The sequence below is a fragment of the Anoplolepis gracilipes genome, chromosome 16 (genome assembly GCF_047496725.1).
Source record: "Anoplolepis gracilipes chromosome 16, ASM4749672v1, whole genome shotgun sequence".
Taxonomy (NCBI): Eukaryota; Metazoa; Arthropoda; class Insecta; order Hymenoptera; family Formicidae; genus Anoplolepis; species Anoplolepis gracilipes.
The window spans coordinates 3967597-3995167 of NC_132985.1; the positions used below are offsets into that span (position 1 = coordinate 3967597).

General features: G+C 29.0%; 3 protein-coding genes across 6 annotated transcripts in view; 1 reads left to right on the forward strand and 2 right to left on the reverse strand.

Moving 5' to 3' along the window:
- Nachralpha1 (nicotinic acetylcholine receptor alpha1) overlaps positions 1-434 on the reverse strand; it is a 130247-nt gene extending 129813 nt beyond the window's left edge. The window contains exon 1 of the mRNA XM_072908377.1: positions 281-434. The gene's annotated coding sequence lies outside the window, so the exon portion shown is untranslated. The remainder of the gene's footprint in view (positions 1-280) is intronic.
- Positions 435-7251: 6817 nt separating this feature from the next.
- Nachralpha2 (nicotinic acetylcholine receptor alpha2) lies at positions 7252-14189 on the forward strand. 2 transcript variants are annotated; one of them, XM_072908845.1, is made up of 8 exons: positions 7252-7527; positions 8722-8942; positions 9100-9144; positions 9247-9356; positions 9616-9796; positions 9980-10673; positions 12623-12831; positions 13118-14189. In XM_072908845.1, the coding sequence occupies exons 2-8, from the start codon at positions 8763-8765 to the stop codon at positions 13325-13327; spliced, it is 1629 nt and encodes a 542-aa protein (XP_072764946.1). In that variant the 5' UTR covers positions 7252-7527; positions 8722-8762; the 3' UTR covers positions 13328-14189. The 2 variants fall into 2 exon arrangements, with proteins under 2 accessions (XP_072764946.1, XP_072764947.1); XM_072908846.1 differs by lacking the exon at positions 7252-7527 and adding an exon at positions 8073-8166.
- A 2314-nt stretch (positions 14190-16503) lies between these two features.
- LOC140674911 (small ribosomal subunit protein bS1m) lies at positions 16504-27542 on the reverse strand. 3 transcript variants are annotated; one of them, XM_072908850.1, is made up of 4 exons: positions 26742-26879; positions 20975-21142; positions 20384-20642; positions 16504-20015 (listed from the first exon to the last, which is right to left on the reverse strand). In XM_072908850.1, exons 2-4 carry the CDS (start codon positions 21135-21137, stop codon positions 19913-19915), a joined length of 525 nt encoding a protein of 174 aa, XP_072764951.1. In that variant the 5' UTR covers positions 21138-21142; positions 26742-26879; the 3' UTR covers positions 16504-19912. The 3 variants fall into 3 exon arrangements, with proteins under 3 accessions (XP_072764951.1, XP_072764950.1, XP_072764949.1); XM_072908849.1 differs by lacking the exon at positions 26742-26879 and adding an exon at positions 25892-26247; XM_072908848.1 differs by lacking the exons at positions 16504-20015; positions 20384-20642 and adding exons at positions 27019-27140; positions 27231-27542 and having other exon boundaries at positions 20981-21142; positions 26742-26921.
- Between the last annotated feature and the right edge of the window lie 29 nt (positions 27543-27571).

Sequence of the window (27571 nt, forward strand, 5' to 3'; positions counted from 1 at the left end):
AAAATTTGAAATCAAATCTAAATAAAAGATTTATTATTTATTATTAAAAGAAAAATATTCATTATAAATAATAAGAAGAATGTTATTATAACTTATAGACATTTCAAATATATTTTAAATATGTTTCTTAACATATATTTCTTAAAATGTAAATAGCAAAAAATTTTTTACACGTATTACATTACTTATCACACGTGTAATGGCTCATGAAGCGCGAAGAGGATTTAGTCACGCACGCGCGCGCAAGCGAACAATAATATATAAATAATAGATCACTCACTCTTCACAGTTGCTCCGTCAGCATCATTATTTTAACGCCCTTCCTTCCTCTCTTCCTTCGTTATTCATTATATCAATAAATATGATCGCGCGACACTCCCGATGTTAAATCGCGAAATTTACTTTATTATTACAGAAAAATATTAAACTACAATCCACCTATGGATCTCGTAACAAACGGAATCTCGAACGGAAGAGGAAAAATCGCTCGAGGTTAATTACAATTGAGCGCGCATTAATAACGAAAATAAAATCGCGCGACACTTTACACGGCACTCCTGAGGTTAAATCGCGAAATCTACTTTATTACACTGCGATGGAAGAATAACGCGAGAGAATTGTACGGGACTACAATACACTCGACACCCACGCACCTCGCAAATTAGCGTAACGAACGACGCTCGAACTGCAGGGGAAAAATCGCGCGAGCTTAATTGCAATTGAGCGCGCATTAATAACGAAAATACAATCGGGCGACACTTTACACGGCACTCCCGATGCTAAATCACGAAGCGGACTACTTTATTACGACGCGACGGACGGAAGAATAACGATGCCTACCCGACACTTACGCGTCTCGCAAATTTGCGTAATGAACGAATCTTGAACGGCGGGAATTCGGAAATCGTGCAGCCAACTTTACGCGCCACCTGCCGCGATACTACACCTGTTGCTCCTAATTGCACTTCCGCGCACTTTTCGAATTTTAAATAACAAGCAACATGTACGCTCGCGCTTTACTTAAGATAATTACTATTTCCTTTTATAACTTTATACCATATAAGAAAAATTAATAAATGCATAATCAAATTATAATTATAAATTACGATGAATTAAAATTAAATATATCCGCAAAATTTAATATTTAAAAATATAATTACAGGTTTGTTGACTGTGCAGTCAAACAATTTGGAAATATATAGATATTTTAACAAATCATTTAAATACTAATAATGTAATTATTGTAGAAATTAAAAAACAATATTAAACGATATTTAAATATTATTAAAACAATATTGAAATATGTGATTAAATATTAATTAAATAAATTGCAACAACTTATCTCTTTCGCACGCGAGACGTTCCATTATTAATGAAAGAATTTAAAAATAATGTCGAGAAGTTTTTTCTGATTTTGTGATACTATCAATAAAGTTAAATTAATGATTAATTAGTGAGATAAAGATCTCTTGAAAATATTAAAATTGTAATAAAATGTATGTATATATTCTTACATACAGTTCTTCTTTTCAAAGAATTTCTATTGTTTTATAAAAAATTCTGACAATTAATATTCGAAACAATAAAAAAATTATGTATAGAAATTTTGAAAAATTGTTCAATCGTCGAGCACAATTTTTTTAACTTTAATGGGTTAACCTGTTTCTAAATTGAACTAGTTTTGCTAGTAGCCCTAGATAGAATTCTATCGAAAAACTTGATTATCAATTTTGATTCAAATAAAAAAATGTTTAACACTTTTAATACAAAGTATAATGTAAATTTCTTCGAAAACATATTTTTTATATTTGGTCGCAAAAATTCTAATTGCATCGAAATTCTAAAAATGACATATTAATTTTGATAACATTTGATAAATTGAACTCAAAATAATTATAAATATATTTCAAAATAATTGTTCTTATTCAGCTTTAAACAAATCAGTATCTCGTAATTTTAATTTTAGATCGTGCGAAGTAATATTCATATCTGTCGCTATCATAACTGACTCAGTTGACTCATTTTTGATGATGATGGCAATAATTAAATAGTCACTGCAAAACTGACTAACCAAAACTGTTTATGATAAAAATGTAAAAAATTGCATGTATGTAGTTTTCCTCTTGTATTCCATTTCAATATTATGGAAAAAGCAGTTTTATATGTAACTAAAAGGTAGTATGGACAAAGAGTTATATTTTTTTAAATTAATTATTAATTTAAAATTATAATATATTTCTAGAATCTGTAGAATATTTAAAATTTAAAAATTTTTCGTCAATTGCTAAAATAAAAGTCAACTTTCGCACGACAAGAATTGTTAATAACGCGAACGATTGTACGACAAACACAATAATTAACAATATACCATTTTCTTCAATTAGAATTGAATTAAAAATTAGATAAAGGAACAGAATAAATATATATAAACATATATATATGTATATATATATATATATATATATATATATATATATGTTGTAGGCAAATGGTTATTTTAGGAAAATAGCTTTTGACTGGACAAATGCTATCTGGCTGGCCACATGGCTTTCGCCCGTTTATTTTTATGTTTCAATGCTATTTTCCTAAGCAAATGCTGTAGTATAATGCGTACGTACACATATTATTGTAACGAGAAAGAGAGAGTGAGTATTGTGACGCGTTCGACTTTGAGGTGACCCGGCGCGAGTCGACGACGCAAACGCCAGAGTGGGGATACGCGCTATTCCTATGCCTGCCGAAATCGGAATGTATTGTGATCTCGGCAGGTGTAGTAATAGCACGTAGCCGCATACCCCCACTCCGCCGTGTGCGCCGTCGACTCGTGCGCGATCCTCAAAGTCGAACGCGTCACAATAACACATTCTTTCTTTCTCGTTACAATAATATGTGTACGTACGCATTATACTACACGATCAATTTTAACGCGTTAATATGTAGTAAGCAATTCCGAAATAAAATATTATATAATGTAACATTGTAAAACAGTTACGCCTGTTTAGGCACTACTATCCCTTGCATCTTTTATTCACGCAACGACGGCAAGGAGGAGGAGTGTGCTCCCTTTCTCGCGAAAACAATACGCACTATACCACGTAATAAAATTTGACGCGTTGAAATATATTATGAAATGATTCTAAAATACATAAAATTTTTTACTCTTTTATTTTAAAATAATACTATTCATATACTATTTTATTTTTTTAAAGAAAAACACGTAAAGTCGATTCTCGAAATTAATAGTTTTATATATATGTTGTAAGCAAATGGTTTTTTTAGAAAAATAGCTTTTGACTAGGCAAATGCTATCTGGCTGGCCACATGGCTTTCGCCCGTTTATTTTTATGTTTCAATGCTATTTTCCTAAGCAAATGCTATTTGACTGAAGCGCTGGTAGGCAAATGGCTCAACGAAGCGTGCATCGATGCATTCAGTATTTGTTTTGTAAGATTATGAATGAAAAATTATAAATGTAGTGTAAGAGTTCGGACATAGGTTGAATTAAGATTTTACATTGAAATTTCCACACAATACTGTCAGCCTTGGTAGTTTCTACGCTCTCAAGTTTTGTTATATTTTCTTATGGGGACGGGGCCTCGCCCCGTCCTCCTATGCACTCCCATCTAAGAGTTCTTTTCTAGCATGTACATGCTAGAAAGTACATCTTGGAAAAGAACGCTTAGATGGGAGCGCATAGGGGGACGGGGCGAAGCCCCGTCCCCATAAAAAATTATAACAAAACTTGAGAGCGTAGAAACTACCAAGGCTGACAGTACTGTGTGGAAGTTTCAATATAAAATCTTAATTCAACCTATGTCCGAACTCTTACACTACATTTATAATTTTTTATTCATAATCTTACAAATACTGAATGCATCGATGCACGCTTCGTTAAGCCATTTGCCTAACAGCGGTTTAGTCAAATGCTGTTTGTCTAGGAAAATAACATTTGAATACAAATAAACGAATGAAAGTCATTTGACCAGCCAGAAAACATTTGCCTAATCAAAAGCTATTTTCCTAAAATAACCATTTGCCTACGACATATATATTCTTCGTTATAGTTATAGGAGAATTCAACGTTCGAGCAAAAAGAAGATAATCGACTACGCAAGGAATTGAATAAAAATATCGGCGCGTGGCATACATCGAACGGAGAAGGGCGTGAAGACACTATTTTAACGCACGCTGCACAATAATTAGCCAAGCATGAGATGTGACGACGGTGCACCTTCTGAACACCGCTCGTGCACGTATATAGCAATGAGCGCCTCGAAAGGGGTCGCCATAATTTACCGAGAGCGCGCAAACACTCATTTAAACTCCAACACCATTCTGGCCATTATCTTGGGGTTAAAGACCCCCAAAGAGAGCGGACAGCAAATGGCAGATACAGAGAGTCGGTGGAACAGAGATAGAGTGGAGATCTCGCGCGACTGTTCGAGGCACACAGCGGGTAAATCTAACGGAGAACTATAATGGGGTTTTGGCTTATCTCGCAGCCCTAAAAGTTTTCTCTGTACGAGAGCACAAGGGAAACAGTGAGTCGAAGCGAGAACGTACGACGGGAGATCGCCCGATGCGTGAGGCCACATTAATTACCACCATGTCCCGAAGACCAACCATTCCTGACGTAACCGTCTCTTCCAGCTACGATTATGTCTAGATTGTGTGTCGACTCTCTCTCTCTCTCTCTCTCTCTTCATTTTGTCGTATCATAAACCTGTCTCTATCTCTCTGTTCCTCTCTCGCGTTTTCTCAACATCTGCTCTTCTCGCTATCTTCGTGTTAGGATACTGGAAATTTCAAACCGGCTATGCCAGTACAACTTTCGTCATGATTAAGAAAGATCGCTTCTGTGTGACGCCAGATTTCAGCCACTAGTTCTGATTAATAATTCGTGGTAAGAGGAGGGAGATGGAGAGGTCCTACGAGGTCCTCGCACTTTACGAGGATAGTTGCTCAACATCGGATAACTGTCTTCCAATACATGACCGCGGAAGAACAAAATCCGATCATGTCGTCAGAAACTTCAAATACGCTCGACTAACTTTCCTGCAATTAAGGAGCACAGGGTAAATGGCGCAATTTAGGATGAAAGCGACGCTGATAACTTTCGCGGACTATGCGCGCTCGAAATATAATAGTTATTCGGTCGACTAAATATTTAGGTCATAATCAGAGGAACAGTATCGCAGAAAGGAACATGGTGTGAAACATTGTTTAACAATGTCGTAAGAGAAAAAGGAGAATGATGAATCAGAAAAAAAAATTCACAAGCCCTCCTATACGAATTCATTCGATGCGATTGCACGTATTCGTTCAAGCTAGACTGAATAACAAGACGTATAACAAAATATATAACTCGGAAGGATCTATTCCGTCCAACATGTATTGTATTCAAAAATAGCGTTGCGGTTTTCCGTTGCCTTATCAATGTGGACGAGAGACAAAGAGAAAAGGAAAATGCGGAAAAATGGTTACGTTTATCATAGAGCTTGCAAGGCAGAGTAGTACGAGGCTAACGTAAAATATATAAACGCAGAAGAATGGCTTATACGCATAAGAATAAAGTGCTGTAATGGACGAACGTACGATGTCTCGACCCTACCGTAAAGAAAAATGCTAGATGGCTGACTATACACGAGAGCATCATGCACTCGACGGTCGACAAAATGTTTTCATTACGTAGGGTTCATACATAACATAAAGTTCACTCTAGACCATCTCTAAAAATCGTGACATAATTCAGAATAAATTTTTTAGAATAATTTTAATTATTATTTCACACGCCATGTGCGTGTCTGTGATAAATAAAATTCTATTAATTATCCAGTTATATTAAGTATGATATAAAAATATTCGTATGTTGTCAAGTTAATAAAACTGGCACTTTATGTAACTAATGTTTTTATTATATATTTATAATAGTTTCCTTTTAAGTAATAATCTCAAATATATTTATTATTTCTTCAATAATGCATAAATTATTCGTATAAAATGTCGTTGTATACATACGTTAAGAATAGATATTTATTTACCCTTAGTAAAGTTGTTGTTGTACGCTTTGCTATATTTTAAAAATAAATACTTCTTTATTCAAGCCTTTGTTAATAATCTATCAATTATTCAACAAGATACAAACATGATAATAGTAAAGTATCTTACAAATTGTGCATTGTGATGAAAAGATTGCCATTTTATTCCCCGTTTACTCAAAAGACTTACGCTTATAACAAAATGCATTTTTGTTCGCGAGCTAAGTAAATTTACATATTTTAAAAATAATCTCTACAAGTGAGGAAGTAGAAACGTATAGTCGCACTGAAATATCATGGACAATTTAAAACAATGTTAATGCCACAAATACGAAAGCACAAAATGGGGAATGTAAATGTATACAATACAAAAGCGCACATTGTACTTACATGGGAAAAAAAACTACCAGTGAATCTAATGCTGAAAGTAGATCTGCTGCTCGGCAGCTGCAATGGCTCACAACAAAAAAATCCGGAAAGATAAGCGGGTTTATCACCGAGCTTATATACACGGTAAAAGGGATGAAGCTGATTCTTGAAAGACGTGGAATAATCGCAAGTTATCGCTATAAGAATTATTGTAAAAATAAAGTACAAAAAACGAGCGATTCTATAATAATTAAAAAAATTTATTGTAAAGGATTTTATTTTATTTTATTTATATATATATTTTTTTTAAGGAAATTGATCATATTTTGAACTCTATTCATTAATATTATGATTAATCGTCTTTCCATGAAATTGCAAAAAGCAAATCAAACATTAATTTATTACAATGATAAAGACTTATATATTAAAGTTAGCGTCATTTAAAATTGCATAATTTTTCAACATAAAGTTGATTAAAAACCTATCAACGCATTACTTTATTTTCTCTTTCGGTCATAAAAATCAAATTATTGAAGCAAACAGATTAATTATAATAATTAGCATAGTTTTATTCATAAACTGAATATTTATGCGATAGTTTACTACCGCATTTTTTGAATAAATATTAGATAAGAGATAGAGGACAATTAAGAGCTGCGAGAATTATTCGGAAAGGGCGTAGTGCTCCCAGGAAAGCGTCGAGACCCGGCTGGCTTGCGCGTCTCTTTCCACTGCCAAGTGGCGCAGTAGCATCGCGAGTTTGCGCGGTGAAAGTGCATTCACACCGCGCAGAGACCGAGAACCGGCCATGCTGGTACATGCGCAATGTCGTATTGATCCTGCGGATCGGAGGTGCACGTAGCAGCATCCAGTGGTCCAGCGGCTGTACACAATGTCATTTCTGTTCGACGTTCTTTCGGTATTTCGCGAGCGAGACAATCCGCGTGAGTAATGAGAGACCAGATCAAAGTCTGACTTAGCGTATCACCGATTGATAAACGCGCGTCAGAGATCCTACGTATTTATCAGGACAGATTATGATAAACAAGAAGGGCAGAGGATAAAGGTGCCGTATTCCGAGAAAGCGTGTAACGAGAAATCCGAGAAAGGCGAAACGCAAGTATGCCATGATAGTTTAGATTATGTTTGATATGTATATAATATTCTTCGTTTCAATAATAAAATATAACTCGGTGAACAAAATCGATAAGCATTATAAAAGTATGAGCATAACAAATAATCAAAATAGTTTTCATTTTAGAATAGTTTTCAATTTGTTCTTGATGTGGATGATAAATTAATTACAGGAAGGATTACTATGACAAAGAGATGTGTACAAAAAGAGAAGTTTATATTAAATATACTGTGTTATATATATGTATCTTTTTTACATTTTTTGAGATTTATTTGCAAAAAATAAAAAAATATACTTTGCCTAACTTTCTTATATATATATGTTTGCAGATATATTTCTACAATATTTAAAACTTGTTAAAACATATATAAAATAAATATAAAATAGTCCGTAATTTGTATTATTAATAAAATAATAAAAAAAATATTGAGCTTTCACAGATATAGAAATAAAAAATTATTACAAACTTCTAAATTTGTTGTAAAAAACTTTAACGAAACTTTTTCGTAACAACTATTCAAAAACTTTAATTTAAATTAATATTTTAATAAAAAAAATTTAATAATTAAAATATATATTTCTCATAAAAAATTAATACGAGCAGACGACCACTTAACGCAACAGGTTTGTAATTCTATGACGAATAACTCGCAAAGCTCAGTTAAGCTATCTATATATATATATTATAGAATTATAAATATTAGTGATATATAAATTGAAACCTCTCACCCGACAACGAAAAGTATGAAGACTAATTAATAAAAAATCAATCTTAAAATAATCTCGTGAAATAATCTCGATTAAAAAAATTTTTATTTGATATTTACTTTCTGATAACAAGAAATTATTTTAACGTAAGTTTGTAAACAGATTTTAAAGAATGTCATTTTAGATATATACACAGAAAAAATTAATATATGCTATAATTAATATATATAGAGAAAAAATTAATATAAAATTTTCTGTAAAGTGTTATAAATAAAGTAAAAAAAATCAATGTCTCAATTAAATTATTATGTACATGCATTCCAATGTTCTCAAAAATAAAATATTAAAATTAATATAATCTCTTTGAATAATTTTCATTCACAAATACCTCATAAATTTATATAAGAAATAAATTGCAATATTAATAAACGCGAAATGAACTTATATAGTTTTATTAATGTTTCTGTGCAGGATGCTTTTGATGATCTCTGTAATCACATATTAACAAAAAAATGATATTCCGTTTAATCATTCTGATCCTTTCGGTGGGGATCTGCTATAGCAATCCAGATGCTAAAAGACTTTACGACGATCTACTCTCAAATTACAATCGGCTCATTCGACCTGTATCCAACAATAACGACACTGTAGTTGTGAAACTAGGTCTCCGTCTGTCGCAGTTGATAGATCTCGTATGTGATGTGTACACATATCTTATACAGTCAAATATAATTTTATCATTATTGAAAATTATGTTAATATAATAAATCTATGTGCAATTAAATATGTAACATATATTTATTTATTTTCACATGTCTTCTTAATAAAACTTATTCGTTATATTTGCAGAATTTAAAAGATCAAATCTTAACGACGAACGTCTGGTTGGAACATGTAAGTGTTGAATTACAGGCGAAAAAGTTTGAACAACTATAGTTATTATCTAGATTGGAAGTCGAAGAGCCGATTGTAATTGTAGCAAATTAATATTTTCAGGAATGGCAGGATCACAAGTTCCAGTGGGATCCTTTGGAATACGGAGGTGTTACTGAACTCTACGTGCCTAGCGAACATATATGGTTACCCGATATTGTACTTTATAACAAGTACGTGATGCTGTACTTTCTTACAATTATTGTAGCTGAAAAACTACGCATAATTTCTGGCGAAATACTTTCCTAGCGTTTATTGATTTTTTTTTATTTAAGAAGTTATATATAATGTATTATATATGTAAAAATTTATTAGTTTATCAACTCGGAACCTACGTTTATTGATTTTTCACTGAGAAATAATATAATGTATTATATTTTTACATGGAAAAATCTGGAAACATTTAACTTGAAATAACGAGAGTACTTTCAGCGCGGATGGAGAATACGGTGTGACAACAATGACTAAGGCTATTTTGCATTACACCGGCAAGGTTCTTTGGACACCTCCCGCAATTTTCAAATCTTCCTGCGAAATAGATGTTAGATACTTTCCTTTCGATCAACAAACCTGTTTCATGAAATTCGGCTCATGGACATACGATGGTTTTCAAGTAAGTAAATCTGTTGAAAAAGACAACACTTAAACTTATAAATATATGAGATTATAATTAATTATATTGTTTATTATGTGATAATAATTTTTTTCATTCACTTTATATTTTGTAAAAATGTCGAATGCAAAAGTTCTCTAATGTATTTTCTATTTCTAATCATCCGAAATATATTTTCTTCAGATCGACTTGAAGCATATTAATCAAGATGTAGGCGACAAAGTTAAAGTAGGTATCGATTTACGCGAATATTATCCAAGCGTGGAATGGGACATACTAGGTGTCCCCGCGGAACGTCACAAGAAGTATTATCCTTGTTGTGTCGAACCGTATCCCGACATCTTCTTCAACATAACTTTACGACGGAGAACATTGTTCTACACGGTAAATCTCATAGTGCCATGCGTCAGTATCTCTTATCTATCGGTGTTGGCTTTCTATCTACCGGCCGATTCCGGAGAAAAAATCGCGCTCTGCATTAATATCCTATTATCCCAGACTATGTTCTTTCTACTGATATCTGAAATCATACCATCCACGTCGCTAGCACTGCCGTTGCTTGGCAAGTACCTACTCTTCACGATGATCCTGGTCGGTTTGTCGGTCGTGATAACGATCATTATCCTGAATGTGCATTATCGTAAACCGAGCACTCACAAAATGGCACCTTGGGTGAGAAAGATCTTCATCAGAAGATTACCGAAGCTGCTTCTGATGAGAGTGCCCGACGATATTCTCAGTGATCTCGCCGCGCACAAGATACACGGAAGAGGAAGATCCGGAAAGAAGAGTAAGTTTAATGCTGCTATCGCAGCAGCAGCGCAATCGTCATCGATAATATCTTCGCCGGATTCTGCCCGCCATCAACGAATCGATGGTATGATCCTTTTATATAAATTCTTTCTTTCGTTTAAAAGTAATCAATTTTATAAATAAAGAATTTAATTTTTTTAATTTCTTTAAATTGGTAAACTTTGTTTTTTCCTCAAATAACAAGTAGAATAGTAACTAATTTAAGAATCTAATCCAATTTCTCACTAATTTTTTATAATCCTAAATGCAATATGACATAGAAAGATAATTTTTTATAAACACTGCTATTTTCAGAAATTTGCATGTGTTAATTTTCGATTCACTAGTTCATATTGTTTTTCGCATTTTAATTAACATTCTATAATATTCTCCATTACTTTCCTATATAGTATTTCATATATATTTAATACAGGGTGTCTATTCAAATTTTGTAAGAAATTCTCTCCAGGTTTTTTCGTTAAAATTCTAAGAGAATATTTAAAAAATTTTTTAATACAAATTTCTCTAAAATAAATTTTTACTTATGTTTTCTAATATTTTTTATTTATTTTATTTATACGAAAGAAAAACACAGAGCCTCTTAAGTTTCAAATACTAGATTTATAAATGTATTAATAAAATGGAATAACTTTCATAAAATACGCATTTTTTATGCAAATAAAAATGCTTATTTTATGAAAATTATTCAGTTTTTTATTTGCATAAAAAAATGCTTATCTTATGAAAGTTATTCAGTTTTTTTAGTACATTTACAAATCTAGCATTTATCTAGCATATATTTTAAACGTATAATTTACTATTTACTTGGTTGGCTGACTGGTGTGTGTGTGTGTGTGTGTGTGTGTGTGTGTGTGTGTGTGTGTGTGTGAAGCTGATGTCTCACCTCGTGAAAGCCTCACTAATTATTTTAGTAATATTTTACTAATTAATTTAGAGTTCTAACTTTATTTTTAGTTCTAGAGTTCTTCACAAATTAAATAAATAGTTCTAGTCATTAAATAAAAAAAATGTTCAAAACTATATATATATACAAGAAATCACACGCAATATTTTTATTTAATAATATGTATGAATATTATATATATACATACAAGTATTATATTTTATGAATATTGCAATATTTAAACATTTTGATGCAGAAACATATACATACTTATTAACATATAATAAAATAAATAATAATTTATCATCTTCATAGTATGTATATATAGAAATGATTATTAATGCCTTTACAAATTTTATGCATATATAAGAACACATATATTTTCCATGTATGTATGTACAAAATATAAATGTAATGAAATGTGCATAAGTTAATTTGTAAAAACATTAATGCCTTGTGCACAAATTAATTTATAGACGAGCGGAGATACAGACGTCTCATCTCGATATTTATATGTCCGATATCGGACGATTTAATTTGTTTAATTATAATAAACATTCTCTAATAATTTTTACCCATAAAATATTTTGTAGAACTATTATAGAATTTTCAAGCATTTAAAAATTGACAAAAAAATGATTAAAAAATCGTCAAGGGACAAAGTAAGTACGAATTTGGCGTCTCAATTTGTCTCGACCATTTTTTTCTTTGTTTAATAGTTAGAACTATTTGTTTAATCTATCAAGTATTCTATAAAATTATTAAAAATAATCAAGAACTCTCAACAATTAATTTCCACGAATTGAAAGGCCAGTTTAACACACACACACTGTTTACAATATGAGAGCAAAATTATCAAAGAGAATTTTCGAAAAAATGTTCTAAATCTCAATAAAATTCCACGAAACTTTCCTGATTTTTTTCAGATACAAAAGTTTTCCATATTTTCCTAGAGAGTAGACACCTTGTAATAATATTAAATAAATATAACGTTAAATAAAATTAACATAACACATGAAATGGAATATATTATAATAAATATATTTTTGATGTAATAAAAAATGTTCAGATTATTATGTTTAAATTATATTAAAAAGCAATGAGATGTATAACAGTTATCGATCTTTTAGGTTGCAATGGTTTACATAGGACAACTGCCCATAATCGATTTTTAGTCGGCAGTTTAGGATATAATGGGCTTCCAACAGTTATGTCCGGTCTTGACGAGTCATTAAGTGATGTAACACCAAGAAAAAAATATCCTTTCGAATTGGAGAAAGCTTTACATAATGTTATGTTCATTCAGCATCATATACAACGCCAGGATGAATTCAACGCGGTAAACATTTTATATAACATCTATTAATATATTACAAAAAATAAAAAATATCTAAATATATTTAAAAAGTATATAAAAATATTTCTGTTACTTTTGAAAATATAAAGTTGATAAAAATAACATTGCAGAATTAAAAAAACAGCTATGACAGTATAGGAAACATTCGTTAAATTATTTCGTATAAATAATATGAAGATAATGGAATCTTTTTAGATAGATATTCAAGTATAATCTTGTATCTGCTTTATTCTACATTAATTACAACGTTCTACGTTGTATGTTATAGGAAGATCAAGATTGGGGTTTCGTCGCAATGGTTCTCGATCGTCTCTTTTTATGGATCTTTACGATAGCCTCTATAGTTGGAACTTTTACAATTCTATGCGAAGCACCAGCACTCTACGATGATACGAAACCGATCGACACGAAATATTCTTCAGTTGCTCAACAACAATTCCTCCCACCCGGCCAGGACTTGCTGGAAACTATCGGATAGACGTTCATAGGATGACGTGATTCTATTTGCTAATATATTATCAATATAAAGAGAAAAACAGCGAACAGTCTTTCCAAATATAGTAAATATTTATTACTATATTATAATAATAAATATTATAATATAGTAAAAATACCAATTTTTACTATATTATAATAATAAATATTATAATATAGTAAAAATTGGTAGTCCATATCGAGATATCCGATCGCGGAGAAAAATATCTTTTTATGCGAGAAGCATAAGAGTTTACAATCGTTTGTTGCATACATTATTGTTACACATATATTTAAAGATTCGATGATTCTAGATAAATTACGATTTTGATGAAATTTCTAAAATGTATGATATATATATATATATAGTTGCAATATTATCACAATTCTAGGAATTGGCCTAAAAATATAAATGTGATTTAATGACAAGGAAGACGATTCGCTTGCTTACCGTATAACTGACAATTATAACACGATTGTACTCTCGAAACAAACTGTATTTATACTTATTACTATACGCGCAAATAACGTGCAACTCGTTCTTTGATAATAACGACTATTGATGTTCGCGATGTTTGCAACAAAAGACTTTACTATAGATATCATTTGTAAAATTTTTGGTAACGTTAGTTACAGAGCCGATACATAACGGTGGTATTTCATTCGCACACCAAAGTCTACCTGTATATAGGACAAGTTTCATGCTCCAATTAATATCTTCCTGAAGAGCAATCGATTCATATATACGTAGCATAGTTTTTCGATAAATTATAAACAAAACTTTTTTCATTACAAACAAGAACATATATACTCGAGTTTGTTCGATATACTGTATGCATTAGAAACAAAATAAAAATTTAAAAATCAGAAAGTAAAGGGTAAGTCTTTTTTCTTAATTATATATACATATAATAAAAGATATATAAAATATACCTATACCTACCTTAAGAAAAGAAACGTACGCACAAACCTAACTAAATAAATATATATATATATATATATATATATATATATATATATATATTTATATATTATATATATATATAATTATATATATATATAAATATATTTATATATTATATATATATATATAAATTATTATATCATACATATACAAAAATTGTGTGATAAAATGTTTACATAAAGACTACAGCTTTTAGTAAAAGCTAGGAATGTCTAATATATGTTTTTAGTAAAAGAATGTAAAGATCAAAATTTCAAACATTATTAACATAAAAAGTTGAAATCATGAATGTACGAGACAATGAGTGAATGAATGAAAGAGACCTGAGAAAATGTCGGAAGTGATTTAAAAATATGATATGAATGTCGGTATAAATGCAGTATGTACATCAGAGAATGATTGAAATTTGCCGAAACGGCATAACAATACGTATGTGTATATGTATGTAAAAATGTGAGTGTGATGTATAATGGATGAAATATAAAAAAGGATTCAGTTTTTTCTGTGCAAGAATAGATCGAATATTTTCGAAAATAATAAAGAGCATATTTTCCGGTTATTCCTGATCTTAATATTTCCCATGTGTGTATTAAATATTTTATATCCAAAGTAGTTAACGCGAGAAAACCTATATTCTTAAAATTAGTATTCAAATTAGTTCATTTCATATACTTATTGTTTGTACAGATAACTTTGTCTCCCTCTTGCATAATTCTACATAATAAAAATCAATTTTTATCCTAATGGAAATGTTATGTTGGAAAGTAGTCGTGACCGTCATTCTATGTGTGGAAGCAATGGTCTCGAGGAAACACGTATAAAACTCTAAGTAATATCGATATATATAATTTTCACGTATCAGCCATAACAGACTTTCCTGTCATAAAGGATTTTTCAAAAACCAAGAGCACAAAAATGTGAAGAGCAGGAAAATGTGAGAAAAGGAAAAGCTATCGAGTGGCGCGAGTTTGCGCTTTTCTCCACTAGCCTAACTACTTCTACTTTTCCAATAATCCAACAATCACGATTCATACTACACAAACATCGTGCGATATTTGTACATCTTTCATGGAATAAAAACTGTGGTTTAGTAGACTAATGATCGTTCCAATTCCAATAATCCCACATTAACATCTTCACACATACTTTTAAACTTCAAAAAACATTCGCCTAAAATAGTGCATTCGAATATAAGATATATTAATTTCTCTGTAAATTATAATATCTTTATTTAACATTAATTGGTAATCATTTAATTGTAAATATAAACTCAATGACAATTATCGACGCGAAGACGAGCAGTATAAAAGAAAGCAATACACTTTTCTTATAAATATATAATGCAGTTTATATATGTATAAAGTAGTGTGCATTCTAATTAACAAAGCATTGTTTATTCCAAATTCGACTACTTTTATTCGACATTCATAGAATGTCACTAGCCAAAAGAATCTTTAAAACTTTTAATAAGTGCTCTTCTAATCTCGGCCGAGAAGCCGAAACAAAATAAAATCTTCGAATAGTAATAAATATTAAAATAAGAATTACAATAAATTGGAAATAGTAGAAAATGCACGTATATTGTTTCATTTGTGCAAAAATTGAACTGAGCCTGCTAATCAATCTTTATACATTTCAAATCCAGCGAAAACCAGTGAAACCAAAGAGTTAACAGACTTCGTAAAAGTTATTTTGACAACAATATAATTATTATTTCAATTAAGCATATTAATTATTAATTATTAATTATAATTATTATTATGGTAAAACAATGGATATTATAAATAATATGAAACGAGACTCTTTATCTTTGATATTCCATTAATATTTTTTATAACCAGCTGGTAATAAATCAAGCATTTTTCGAACAAAATAGGATGCTTTGTTGCGTTAAATGATTAGTTAGAATTCCAGAAGTATCATATAAAGTATCGCACGTCAATTTTTATTACGTCGCGGATGTTCTATCTTATCTTAATTGGAAAAAATATCTGGCATAAAATTTTCGCATCCAAACAAGATAATCCAGTAATCTATCGATCTATCGAGCTATCGCTATTTATTTAAAATTGTGATCACAATGTGACATGTTATAAACCTTAGTTATAAAAAAAATAACGTTACCAATTCTCAAAAACGAGGATTGAAATAGACAATGGAAAAACAATGGAAATATATTGAAATGGGGAAGGAAATATAATCAAAACCTCCAAAAATCTGAGAGAGGAACGGATTATAATTTGATTAAAAGTAACCAATACATTCAAGAGCTTTAGTTGACAGAGAACAACGAAGTAACAAAAAAAAGATTAAGACAGTCTGTTAATGTAAGTAGAAGTTTTGATTAAAGAGAACTTACATTTACTTATACGAAGACATCAAGAAAAGAGGATTCCATATACGCATACTTGCGTTCGAACGAGAAAATCTATATTACCTATTAAGTCTTATTTATTATAAATGCTTTTCATGCCGTGAGTGGTCACAATTAGACATTACAGACTATAGTTATAAAATATACCTATGTAACGCTACAAATTAACCGTTACAAATTCTAAAAAAAAAAAAAAAACGGACATTTGTACAGGCTATGGACAGACAATAGAAACATGTTGGAAGAAAATGAATAATCAAAATCTTCAAAAAGTTAAAAATCTGTCAGTAGAACAGTAAGACTTATTTGTTTTAAAAGTAGACAAACATTTCATCTAAAAAAAAAAAAAAAAAAAAAAAATTGTTAAACTACTATTAAATTATCTGATTCATTAGTTACGTCGACAGATTCAATATGTCTCAGCACGATAAACAAAATCAGCGTTATCGAGAAAGAAGTAATTATTTTAAGTTTTTTCAGCATTTCTAATAATATTTTTGAAAAAATGTATTATATATCTGAGATTAATACTAACAATAAGATAGCAGAACGAACATTTCACAACGAATGAGCTTGATAAAGAGCTCGAAAGATGTATAACAGCAGTGTTTCTTAATCGCTTTTCCATTTCCTATTATATTTATTTATCTTAATTTTTTTTCAAAATTCAATAGTTGTAAAAAAACTTATTTTTGTAATAATTTCGATTAAAATTGGTGTTAGAATGCATAAATAAACTTTTTTTTAACTCTGCGAGTTATTATAAATTTAAAAATATGAAACTAATGAAATTATCTATCTTCTAACTGTGATTTTAATGATAAGAAGATTGTAAATTTATCTATAAGTAATACTAATATTTGCAGTCTTAATATATATATATATATATATTATTAGAGAAATAAATGGAATAATGAAATGACAGATTTATATATCTTATTTCGATAGGAAGAAATATAGTAAAAAAGAATATATTATTACCTGTTGCACTTAAAATTAAAATATATAAAAAACAGCTAATATATGAAACAAAGGAAGACGACGATAATCTTAACTTTTAAATATAATTATAATCGAGAAGGAATCGATAAATAAAGCAAGATATCGAAGAAATGTTATACATAAAAACATTGATTATACGAATAAACCTATACTTTGCTAATAACAGAATGGAACAGAAAGAGGACACAAAAAATTTCAAGCGTGAAATTACTGATCTGTTAAAATAAGATGAAATCTAATTTTACAATGGCATATTCAAATATCATCGAATCATATTTTGAATCTTCCGAATTAAACGGCATTATCTATAATTTAAATCATTTAAGCCAAAGAAAAAGTTTCACTCCGCCTCAAAATATTATATTATTCAAGATTACTCTTAATTCCAACACACATTTTTCTTACTCAAACTTGAGAAAGAGAGTGGGAAAAAGAGATTATAACACCGCAAGACACGGAACTTTCTTAAAAAGTCCTGCTGCCTTAGTACTTATCAGTTTTATCTCGATAATATTACTTATGCATTCATATATTATTTTAATAAACTCAAGCATATAATTCTTACGCGTTCTTATTATACTAATTTCTTCTATAAAAGAAGTTCGCAAATCCCGTCTTAACTCTCGTACGCAAAAATATATCAGTTTACAATACACTTATTCTTATATGCTTGTATAATATATGCCTGTATATTTACTCAGATAAATTTGTGAACACGCTTAATAAATGTATGTTTGCGTTCTAACGTATATATCAGGTTTCATCAAAAAGAGAAACATATTTTTTTACACTTACCGTAAATCTTATCACCTATTTTTCACAAAGATCATATTTCATAGTACAAAAATAAAAATATGCGACAATATACGAAAATATATGACAATATTATATCATTTTAGACACAAGCCATATATAAGACAGCTTTCGTTGTTCAAGCATTTAATTTAATTAAACTTGTTTAACTTTAATAAATTTATTTAATTAAATTTATTAATTAAACTAAATTTACTAAGCAAATATAAAATTATAATAAAATATAATCGATTGCTCCATACATTTATAAAAATAATACAAAAAAGGCTTGAAGGAGCTTAAATGACAGGTTTTTTCTAATGACGTCAATTTTTCAATAAATAGATGTAATTAAATCAAACATAATACTTATAAAATATTGTCTTAAATTGTTTTGTTTACATATTCTTTGTTTATCAATTTCTTTAGTTTATTATTTCGACAATATTTTATAAGTATTATGTTTGATTTAATTACATCTGTTTATTGAAAAATTGACGTCATTAGAAAAAACCTGTCATTTAAGCTCCTTCAAGCCTTTTTTGTATTATTTTTATAAAATTATAAAAATATGAAGAAAAAGTTTCTTTTAATGCTTCTTTATTTTTTTCTAATAGAAAATTTAAACATAATTAAAAAAATTTTTTTAGCATAAAGCAACGAAAGTATCCTAAAGAATTCAAGTGTCCCAAATTCTAATAAAATCGCACATGATTCTTAGTTCATTCTGAAAATCTTTCTATGGAATACAATAAAATATTTCTATATAACATATTAGACCATTAATTTATTCAAGCAATATTCAAAATAAAATTTTATCCTGTATTTATTATTTTATAAATAAAGAATCAAAAATTATTTATGTATTTATATATTATTTATATATTTAAAAAATATTAATTTTATAATTAAAATAAATAGAAGATTGAAAGTAGTAATTATAAATCTGAAGAATATATATATTAAATTAGTATTTCTTATTTCGAAACTTAATGTTGGTAGCGTTTTTTCGCATGTATATATATAAATAAAAATACATTTTGCCTTTATGTAAAATATCTATAATTCTCTTCAATATTCTCTTTTTTTAAATGTATTTACTTTATCTATCACTATTTACATATATTAAGTCTAATAAGTTTTATAGAAATTTATGATTCGGAATCAATGTCACTTTCATCTTTCATACAATCATTCTTGTCCGTATTTATACAATCCCGACACGCTGCATCAATCAAGCCTAACTTAACCTGATTTTGATAAATTATCATCTTTTGCATATCGCAATGGAATGACTTTCAAAAAAAATTGAATATAACTTACATTCTCAGCAATTCTTCTTTTTTGTTGCTTAATGTGTAATAAGCAAAGAATGACTTATTACACGGGTAGTTTTTTACGTAACTGTATAACATTTCCTATATTCTTAAAGATGGAATATACACGCAATCTTGCAATCAGCCTTTCCATGTACCGATATAATTTTTACAGTTTGGACAAAAGTGATGAACACTCATGAAAGCACTCATACAGTATGGCAGGCATGAACAGAGACAGCATCTGAAACAACAGATCAAAATCTAGTTATATAAAACTTATATATTAACTTAATGTCTGAGATTATCATTTATAATACAATATATTTGAGTTATACAAGAAATATATACCATACAGGAAATATGTGTTACATACTATCATTTTGAAAACAATAATTTTTACATTTTGATGATAAAAACATTTAAAAAGATTAAAGTAGATTTTAATTTTTTCTCGATAAACAATCAACAAAAAGCGATAAATAAAAAACAAATAAGTAAACATTTCGATGTAATAAAAAAAAAAAAAAGTTTTATTATTAGATACTTAATCGAGATACGTAAGAAGTACAAATTTAAAATAAAATAGTAATGTAATAGAACATCACTCACCCGAGTAAGCAGAGCACAATACAGCAAATGTGAGCACTAGGCTGATGATCCGATATCGTGGTAGTTTTGATATCGGTGTGACACGATGGACAAGACATTTTCACGGAATGCGGTCCTAAAGTGTACGTTACATGCTGAAGCACCCGTACTTCTGGCTGCGGCACAGAATTCGGCTCGGCATTAAAACGAGGCTGCGATTGACTCGATCCCGGGTATACGGAAGGTGTTGGCATTGTCGTTTGATTTGGTGGTTGATTGTCTAAAATTGTATTATACACATAATTTATTTTACATATGCACTTTTCTTTTATCATCAAAAAAAGGTATATATTAAGTTTAAAAAAGTATAAGTATTATATACAATTAATTTTCGAAATCAATTTTCTTGAGAAGAAAGGCTCGAAAAAAATTACAATTTCTTCTAAAACTTTTTGAAAAAATTTATTTTAAAAAATACTAAAACAAAATATAATATTAAATAATATAATATAAAATAAGAAAATTAATAAAAATTAAAAAAAAACAAAAAAAATATCTACCTTTTTAAATCTAAATAACTCCTAATTTTTTAAGGCATATTACAATACATACATGGCATTGGCATTGGTATTGGCGTAGTTCCCAGGGGATATGGTGGGGAACCAACTGGAGGATGTAAAGGTGCTCCTGTATTAGCTATGGCTTCCTCGTAAGACGGTGGAGCCGATGGCAGAGGAGCCGAGGGCTGAGCACTAAAGCCTATGTTCTTCTCCATCTTCCCTGAAAAAAATAGAAAAGTTTTAGCTAACAATTATTTTATATTACATTTACATTTATAATTATACTACATATATATATATATACACACACACACACACACACACACACATGCGCGCGTGCATGTGTGTGTATATAAAAAAAACCCGTTATCTTTCAAATCTCTTTGATATTCTAAATTTTTTTTTTAAATATATTCTCTTTTATATTTTTCATAAATATGTGCCACGTAAAGCTAATATTTTTTTCTATTTATATAATTAAATTCCATTTATATAATTTATTTTATATATAATTAATTTTTATAATTAATTTAAATAATTAATTTATATAAATAATTCTTTTAGTCAAAATTTTACTCTAATAATCTAAGCATTAATAGTAGATATTTATATCGAGGATTTCAAGAATAGCATAGAGACATAGTTCAAAAATCACAACTTTATAGGAATAAAAGACGGCATCAAATTCACATTTAATACACAAGAGTACGTCTAAATATTTTTCTATTTATTTCCATAATTATTAGGCCAATTAGTACGCAGCTCTGTTATAAGATATAAGGCGTATAGAACTTTCTTATGCTTTAATAACTCATTTTTTTATTTTTTTAATCAAGGACACCCTTGTCCTTGTTATAAAATCTTTTCTCTCTCTCTCTCTCTCTCTCTCTCTCTATATATATATATATATATATATATATATATATATATATATATATGAATATGAGATTAAGCATTTATATGGATGAATAAATAATTTTATAATTTTATATATATATGATTTGTTTTCGCGTTTATAATAAATAAAAAAAATTAAAGAATATTCATTTAAGAGTTCATAAACATATAAAAAGACGCGCAAAATTAATATTAGTATCGAATAATATCTGGTTTTATTATAGATATTTCTTGTTAGTCTTTGACAATTTATCTGTTTTCATGTCCTATATTAAAATGTCACGCATGCAAATACATTTGTTATGATTTCATTGGCAAAAAATTGTGTACGCGAATACCAAGTGTTAGCGTAATAACTCTCTAACATGTATAATCGGAACATTTGTTTTTTTACTTGTTTTTCTTGTGTATAAAATTAACAGTAATGTATTTTGTAACAAGTTTTTCAGACGATTAATAAGAATGCGACACAATAATGCGCATTTTGCAAGCATTATTTTACTAATCAATCTTATGCATAAACATTTCCATGCAATTAATAAATAAAACATATTAAATGGACCATGTAATTTACAATGTAGAGTTATAATTACTGCAATTATGCTGTTATCGTGTCGGATTAAAAAAATGTATGAGCCTTCGTTAATAAACATTTTTTGTGTAAATTCATGCAATGTTAAATATCGAAAAAGTGTAATATTAATAAATTGTAACTTTTATATTATTATTTTTATTATTAATATGTTATTGTTTAATTTTAATTTTACATTTCTTAATTGATCTCTAAGTTTATTATTTTAAAATTTTACTTTTTAATATTTTAAATATCTTTCACTAATTCCTCGTTAATTGCAGCGATTATTATATATTGATAAGTTCTAAGAATACGGATAAATTATTTTATTACATGTATTATTAATATCGATAAAAATCAATTTTTTGTTGTCTAATACATAAAAAAAAAGATTAGATAACAGCGATGAATAGGAAAAACTTTTCTTTTTTTCTACTTTTATTTCAGTTGAATTATTCATTAAAGTTTTATCAAATTGACCCTGACTATCAATGCCTCGCAGTAATTTTTAACTTACGCAATTATCTTCTATACACAGAAAAAAAGTAAGTGTCAAATCAAAACTTATATACTCATATGAACGCGTTCATTGTTTCATATATACGCAATAATTTATAATCTTCTTGGAAGAATTTATAAATCTTAAATTTCAACAATATTATAATCTTATTTCAATATTACAATTGTCATGTCAAGAATAAAAAAATAATTTTAACTCTAAGAAAATTATAATCTTCGATTTGAACATGTGTTATTTTCTATCCAACATTTTTTCCTCTCCATTTAAGAAAATTATTCTTAAATAACAACAATATATTTTTCTTGGTTGAACTATATAAAATGTCTTTATTCAAGAAAATTTTCTTCGTTTAACGCAATATAATCTCATTTCAAGATTAACATTTTGAAATTAAAAATATTGTCAAAATAAGAATATATTCTTTTTTTCTGTGTAAGCTTTTTGACTTATTTTCCAATCTTTGACGAAACAAACATGTTAGTCACAAATCTCATTTTCGATTTTACTCCCAGAAAATTTTTCAAAATATTTTTTTACGAAATATATATTCTCAATATATTTTCGATCGACAATATTGCATATTGAAAAAATATTTATATCATCTACTAATTCTTTAGAATTAAGAAACATGTGAAATTTTAAGATCTTAAGATGAACAGTTATTCGACACAGAACAGTATGTCTGCGATGTCAATTAAGATCTGTAGGTCTGTATATTGCCGTAGAGAGAGAGAGAGAGAGAGTGAATTCTAAATGACAAAATAATTATACTCAGTGTGTACAAATTGAATTTAAGTCTTTATCTAATCATACACGTTCGTATCTGTACAGTTTACAGAATACTGTCATACTGAAGATTAGAAAGAAAGTTGAAATTAACAAGATTAAAGCGAGATATGATCACTCATTGGTGCCTCAATCAATCGATAATATATAATTTACTATCAATAATTTTTACAATAAAAAAATTGATCTCCTGATAAGAATTTTCCGAAATTTTTGACGAAACAAACATGTTAGTCACGAATCTCATTTTTGTGATTTCATTCCCAGAAGAAAGTCTTTCAAAATATTCTTTCGCGAAACATGTACAACATATTCTCAATACATTTTCTACCGACAATATTGCACGTCAGAAAAATATATCATCTACTAAAAGAAACATGTGAAATTTTAAGATCTTAAGCTAAAGTTATACAGAACATATGTAACGCTTGCAATAACATTTAAATGTAAATAACGAACGAGCACACACATGGGTGATCGAACGCAAATAGAAAGTTGAGCGGAAGTTAAGTAATACAGACACGATATATATATATATATATATATATATATATATATATATATATATATATATATATTTGCCAGCAGAGCTGTATGTGAAAGCTGTACTTGTTAAAATCCCGAGTGCATCGTAATCTCAAACATCTCGTAATTTAGACTAATTATACGATATTCTCTGTGTGTGTAAACGTATGATATTATAATATTTAAACGTAAACACGGATATATTTGTACGCTTTGCTACACTTGACTAAATCTGTGATCTGTCATTAAGATGATACGGATAGTCCATAAAAATATACATATAAAAAGTATATTTTTGAGAGAGGATGGAGATTTTTTGCAATTTTATTGTTATATTTTTTTAAACAGTTTTAAATAAACTGATCGACCAAAGTAAATAGTAATATTTTAGTATGAAAATAATTCACTGAAATTAATAACATATTATTAAATTAAGTAATATTAATGACAAGATTTTGTTGATTATATATATTTGCAAATTTTCAAAAATAATTATCTGTGAAAAAAATTATCTTACAAAAAAATAATAATTTCTTTTTCCGGTAAATTCATGATTTTGACTAGCAAAAGGAAAATTGTTTGCAACATTAAAGCATAGTTCCCATATTATACAATACTTTTGCTTTAAAAATAATGATAACTATACAATCATTTGTGCAAAGAATAAAAATTAAGAAAATAAGGTTTCACAAGATCATGTTTGTAATCCACAGCAGACTCAAATAGTATAAATTAAAATACACACACACACACAAACTTACAAGACTTGCTATGCGAATAAATTTTTCCTTTCACTAATGTTTCCGCGTTATAATTTCTACGGAGCATCTTCTACTACGTGTTCGCTTTCAATCAAATAATAATTAACAGCAAATTTATCTGTTAATATAAATAAAAATTTTTTTAATGTTTTCTACTTTAAAATAATAATTCATAAAATAATATCCCATATTGGTTTGTATAAATAATTCCGTGCTTTTATTACAAAATATTAACATTGTATGTATTTTTAATTATTTGCACGTTATTGATATTAAAAAAAAATATTGGTAGCCATAAAATTATAATAATAAAATCCATATTTTTTATTATCTATATCTTCCCGCAGTATTTCTTATATATTTTCTATAAACTTGTAAAACAAAGGCTTCCTGTAAATATAAATAAAGTTTAAACTGCTCACTTTATAAAATATAAATTAATATTATCATCTAATTAAATTATTTATAATAAAATATATATATATTTTTTTTTACAACTTTACGCACACATATTTATACAACATATATGTGACCTTGGAATGAAATAGTATTGACCAATAGTCGGAATTTGCGAAATACATTACAAACAAGAGAATTAACCTTCAGGCAAGCCAAATAAAATCTGCATAATATACAAGCATGTAAACGTTCATAGATAATTCACATATACATTCTCCACATAATTCTTTTTCATATTTATACAGTATGATTCAAGCAGTAATTAACATAAACATAAACGCATGTAAATTGAATATTGTGGTTTATGGAGACGATAACGATAACGTAAAAAAAAAAAAAAGATAAAAGAAACAAAACATAATTGTGACGAGACTTGTCGAACGATACAAATAAAAGAAAAAAAATATATAATATATACATGTACATACGCGCATATAAAATACTCACCGTGCGTCGCGGACCTTTGTAAATTAAATAACTATTCACGTAGAGTATAACCACCGACTGATTGGGTATTATTAGGTTAATATCCGTCGCTCGATTTGGTGGCGACAAAGCAGCAGAGGTCCGTCTGATGAAATGCACGCCTCACGCCTATTCACGCGACACAGAACTGTCACAGGATATGCCACCGTACGACTTGTCATCCATACCACTTGTAAATCTTCCTCACTTGCGAAAGACGCAAGCAATGGAAAACGCGCGAAACGACGAGATCAAAAGAAACGAAAAAAACGAAAAAGGGAACACTTTTGCTTCTTATCGCAACGACTACTGTGACAAGACTGGCCTCTCGCAAGCATTTTCGGCCTCTACTGTCCGACCTCGCGCGTTCACCAATCACAACGCTTCATTGGGTTGTGCTCGAAAACGCGTTGGATAAGGAAAGATCATTCGGCCAATCAGGACAAAGAAATCAAAGTGTTCTGATTGGTCAATCAATTCCCTCTCGGTTTGAATCAATCGAATTTGTCGGAGAATGCGTTTATAAAAAAACATTTCTCTTTGAAATAAAATAAATGTAAAATAACATAAAAAATGTAATATACATGTAATATGCATGTGAAAAATATGATCTTAGAGAATAACAGGATATATACATATATTTAGAACTAAATATATATTATACTCTTAAAACACAATTGCCTAATTAAAAAAATTGTGTTAACATAAATATATGTATACCTTGTATGATATATAAAAATAATTGATTTGTGAAGGAGACACTGGTCAATTATATTGAATACATATTAAATAGTATTTTTATTCAACATAGCTATTACTGAATTAAACGTACTGTGTCCTCGGCCTACTGGTCCTTGTTTTCTGTTCTGCCATTTGTAATGGTGACGATATTAAACCCATTAAAATACAATCAGCTTCTAAAAGAGTTACATCTGTGGTTGCACCTAAGAATCTGGTGGACATTTCCAAGTCCTTTATCCTTAATCTAACTTTTGATCCTCTTACATAAGATCTGAAATGATAATATCCAATAATAACAGCGTGAATCGTTTAAAGTAAAATATTTGTTAAAAAAAAAAAAAAAGAAGAAGATAAATCTAAACACGCACTGTCCATTCTTAATAGGCCTCCGACAAACACAGTGAAACTTCCATCCAAAATCAATATACAGATCATCATTGACTACATGAAAGACCTCACCGGTTACTACTTTCCCTTCAGGATCTCCCAGCTGCAAAAGAACATAAATTAATATTACACATTCCATGATAAAAAAAAAAAAACAAGTACTTGGTATAATTTATAGACACTGAATATTTACATCAACAAATTTGGAGTTGCGAATCAGAGAAGCAAATGTTTTGGGTGTCTCTGGAACTTTATCATCAATGTGCGAGAACTTCTCGTAACTTTGTGCGAAACCACTCAATTTTTTCTCAGATTCCGTTGTTTCTGCATTTTCTTTCTTTTCTACTTGCGCTTCCTTGTCGACAGCGGACTCCAAAATCGGCGAGTCGTTGCTTTCTCCCTCGGAATTTCTTCCCGTACTGAAACATCTCGTAAAATTCACCCTGAACATACTAAAAGATCGTAAATGTGCCAAGGTTCGCTCGAGACGATATATCTTGTTCATGATTGTAACAAAAATGCCGTTTCGTGTTG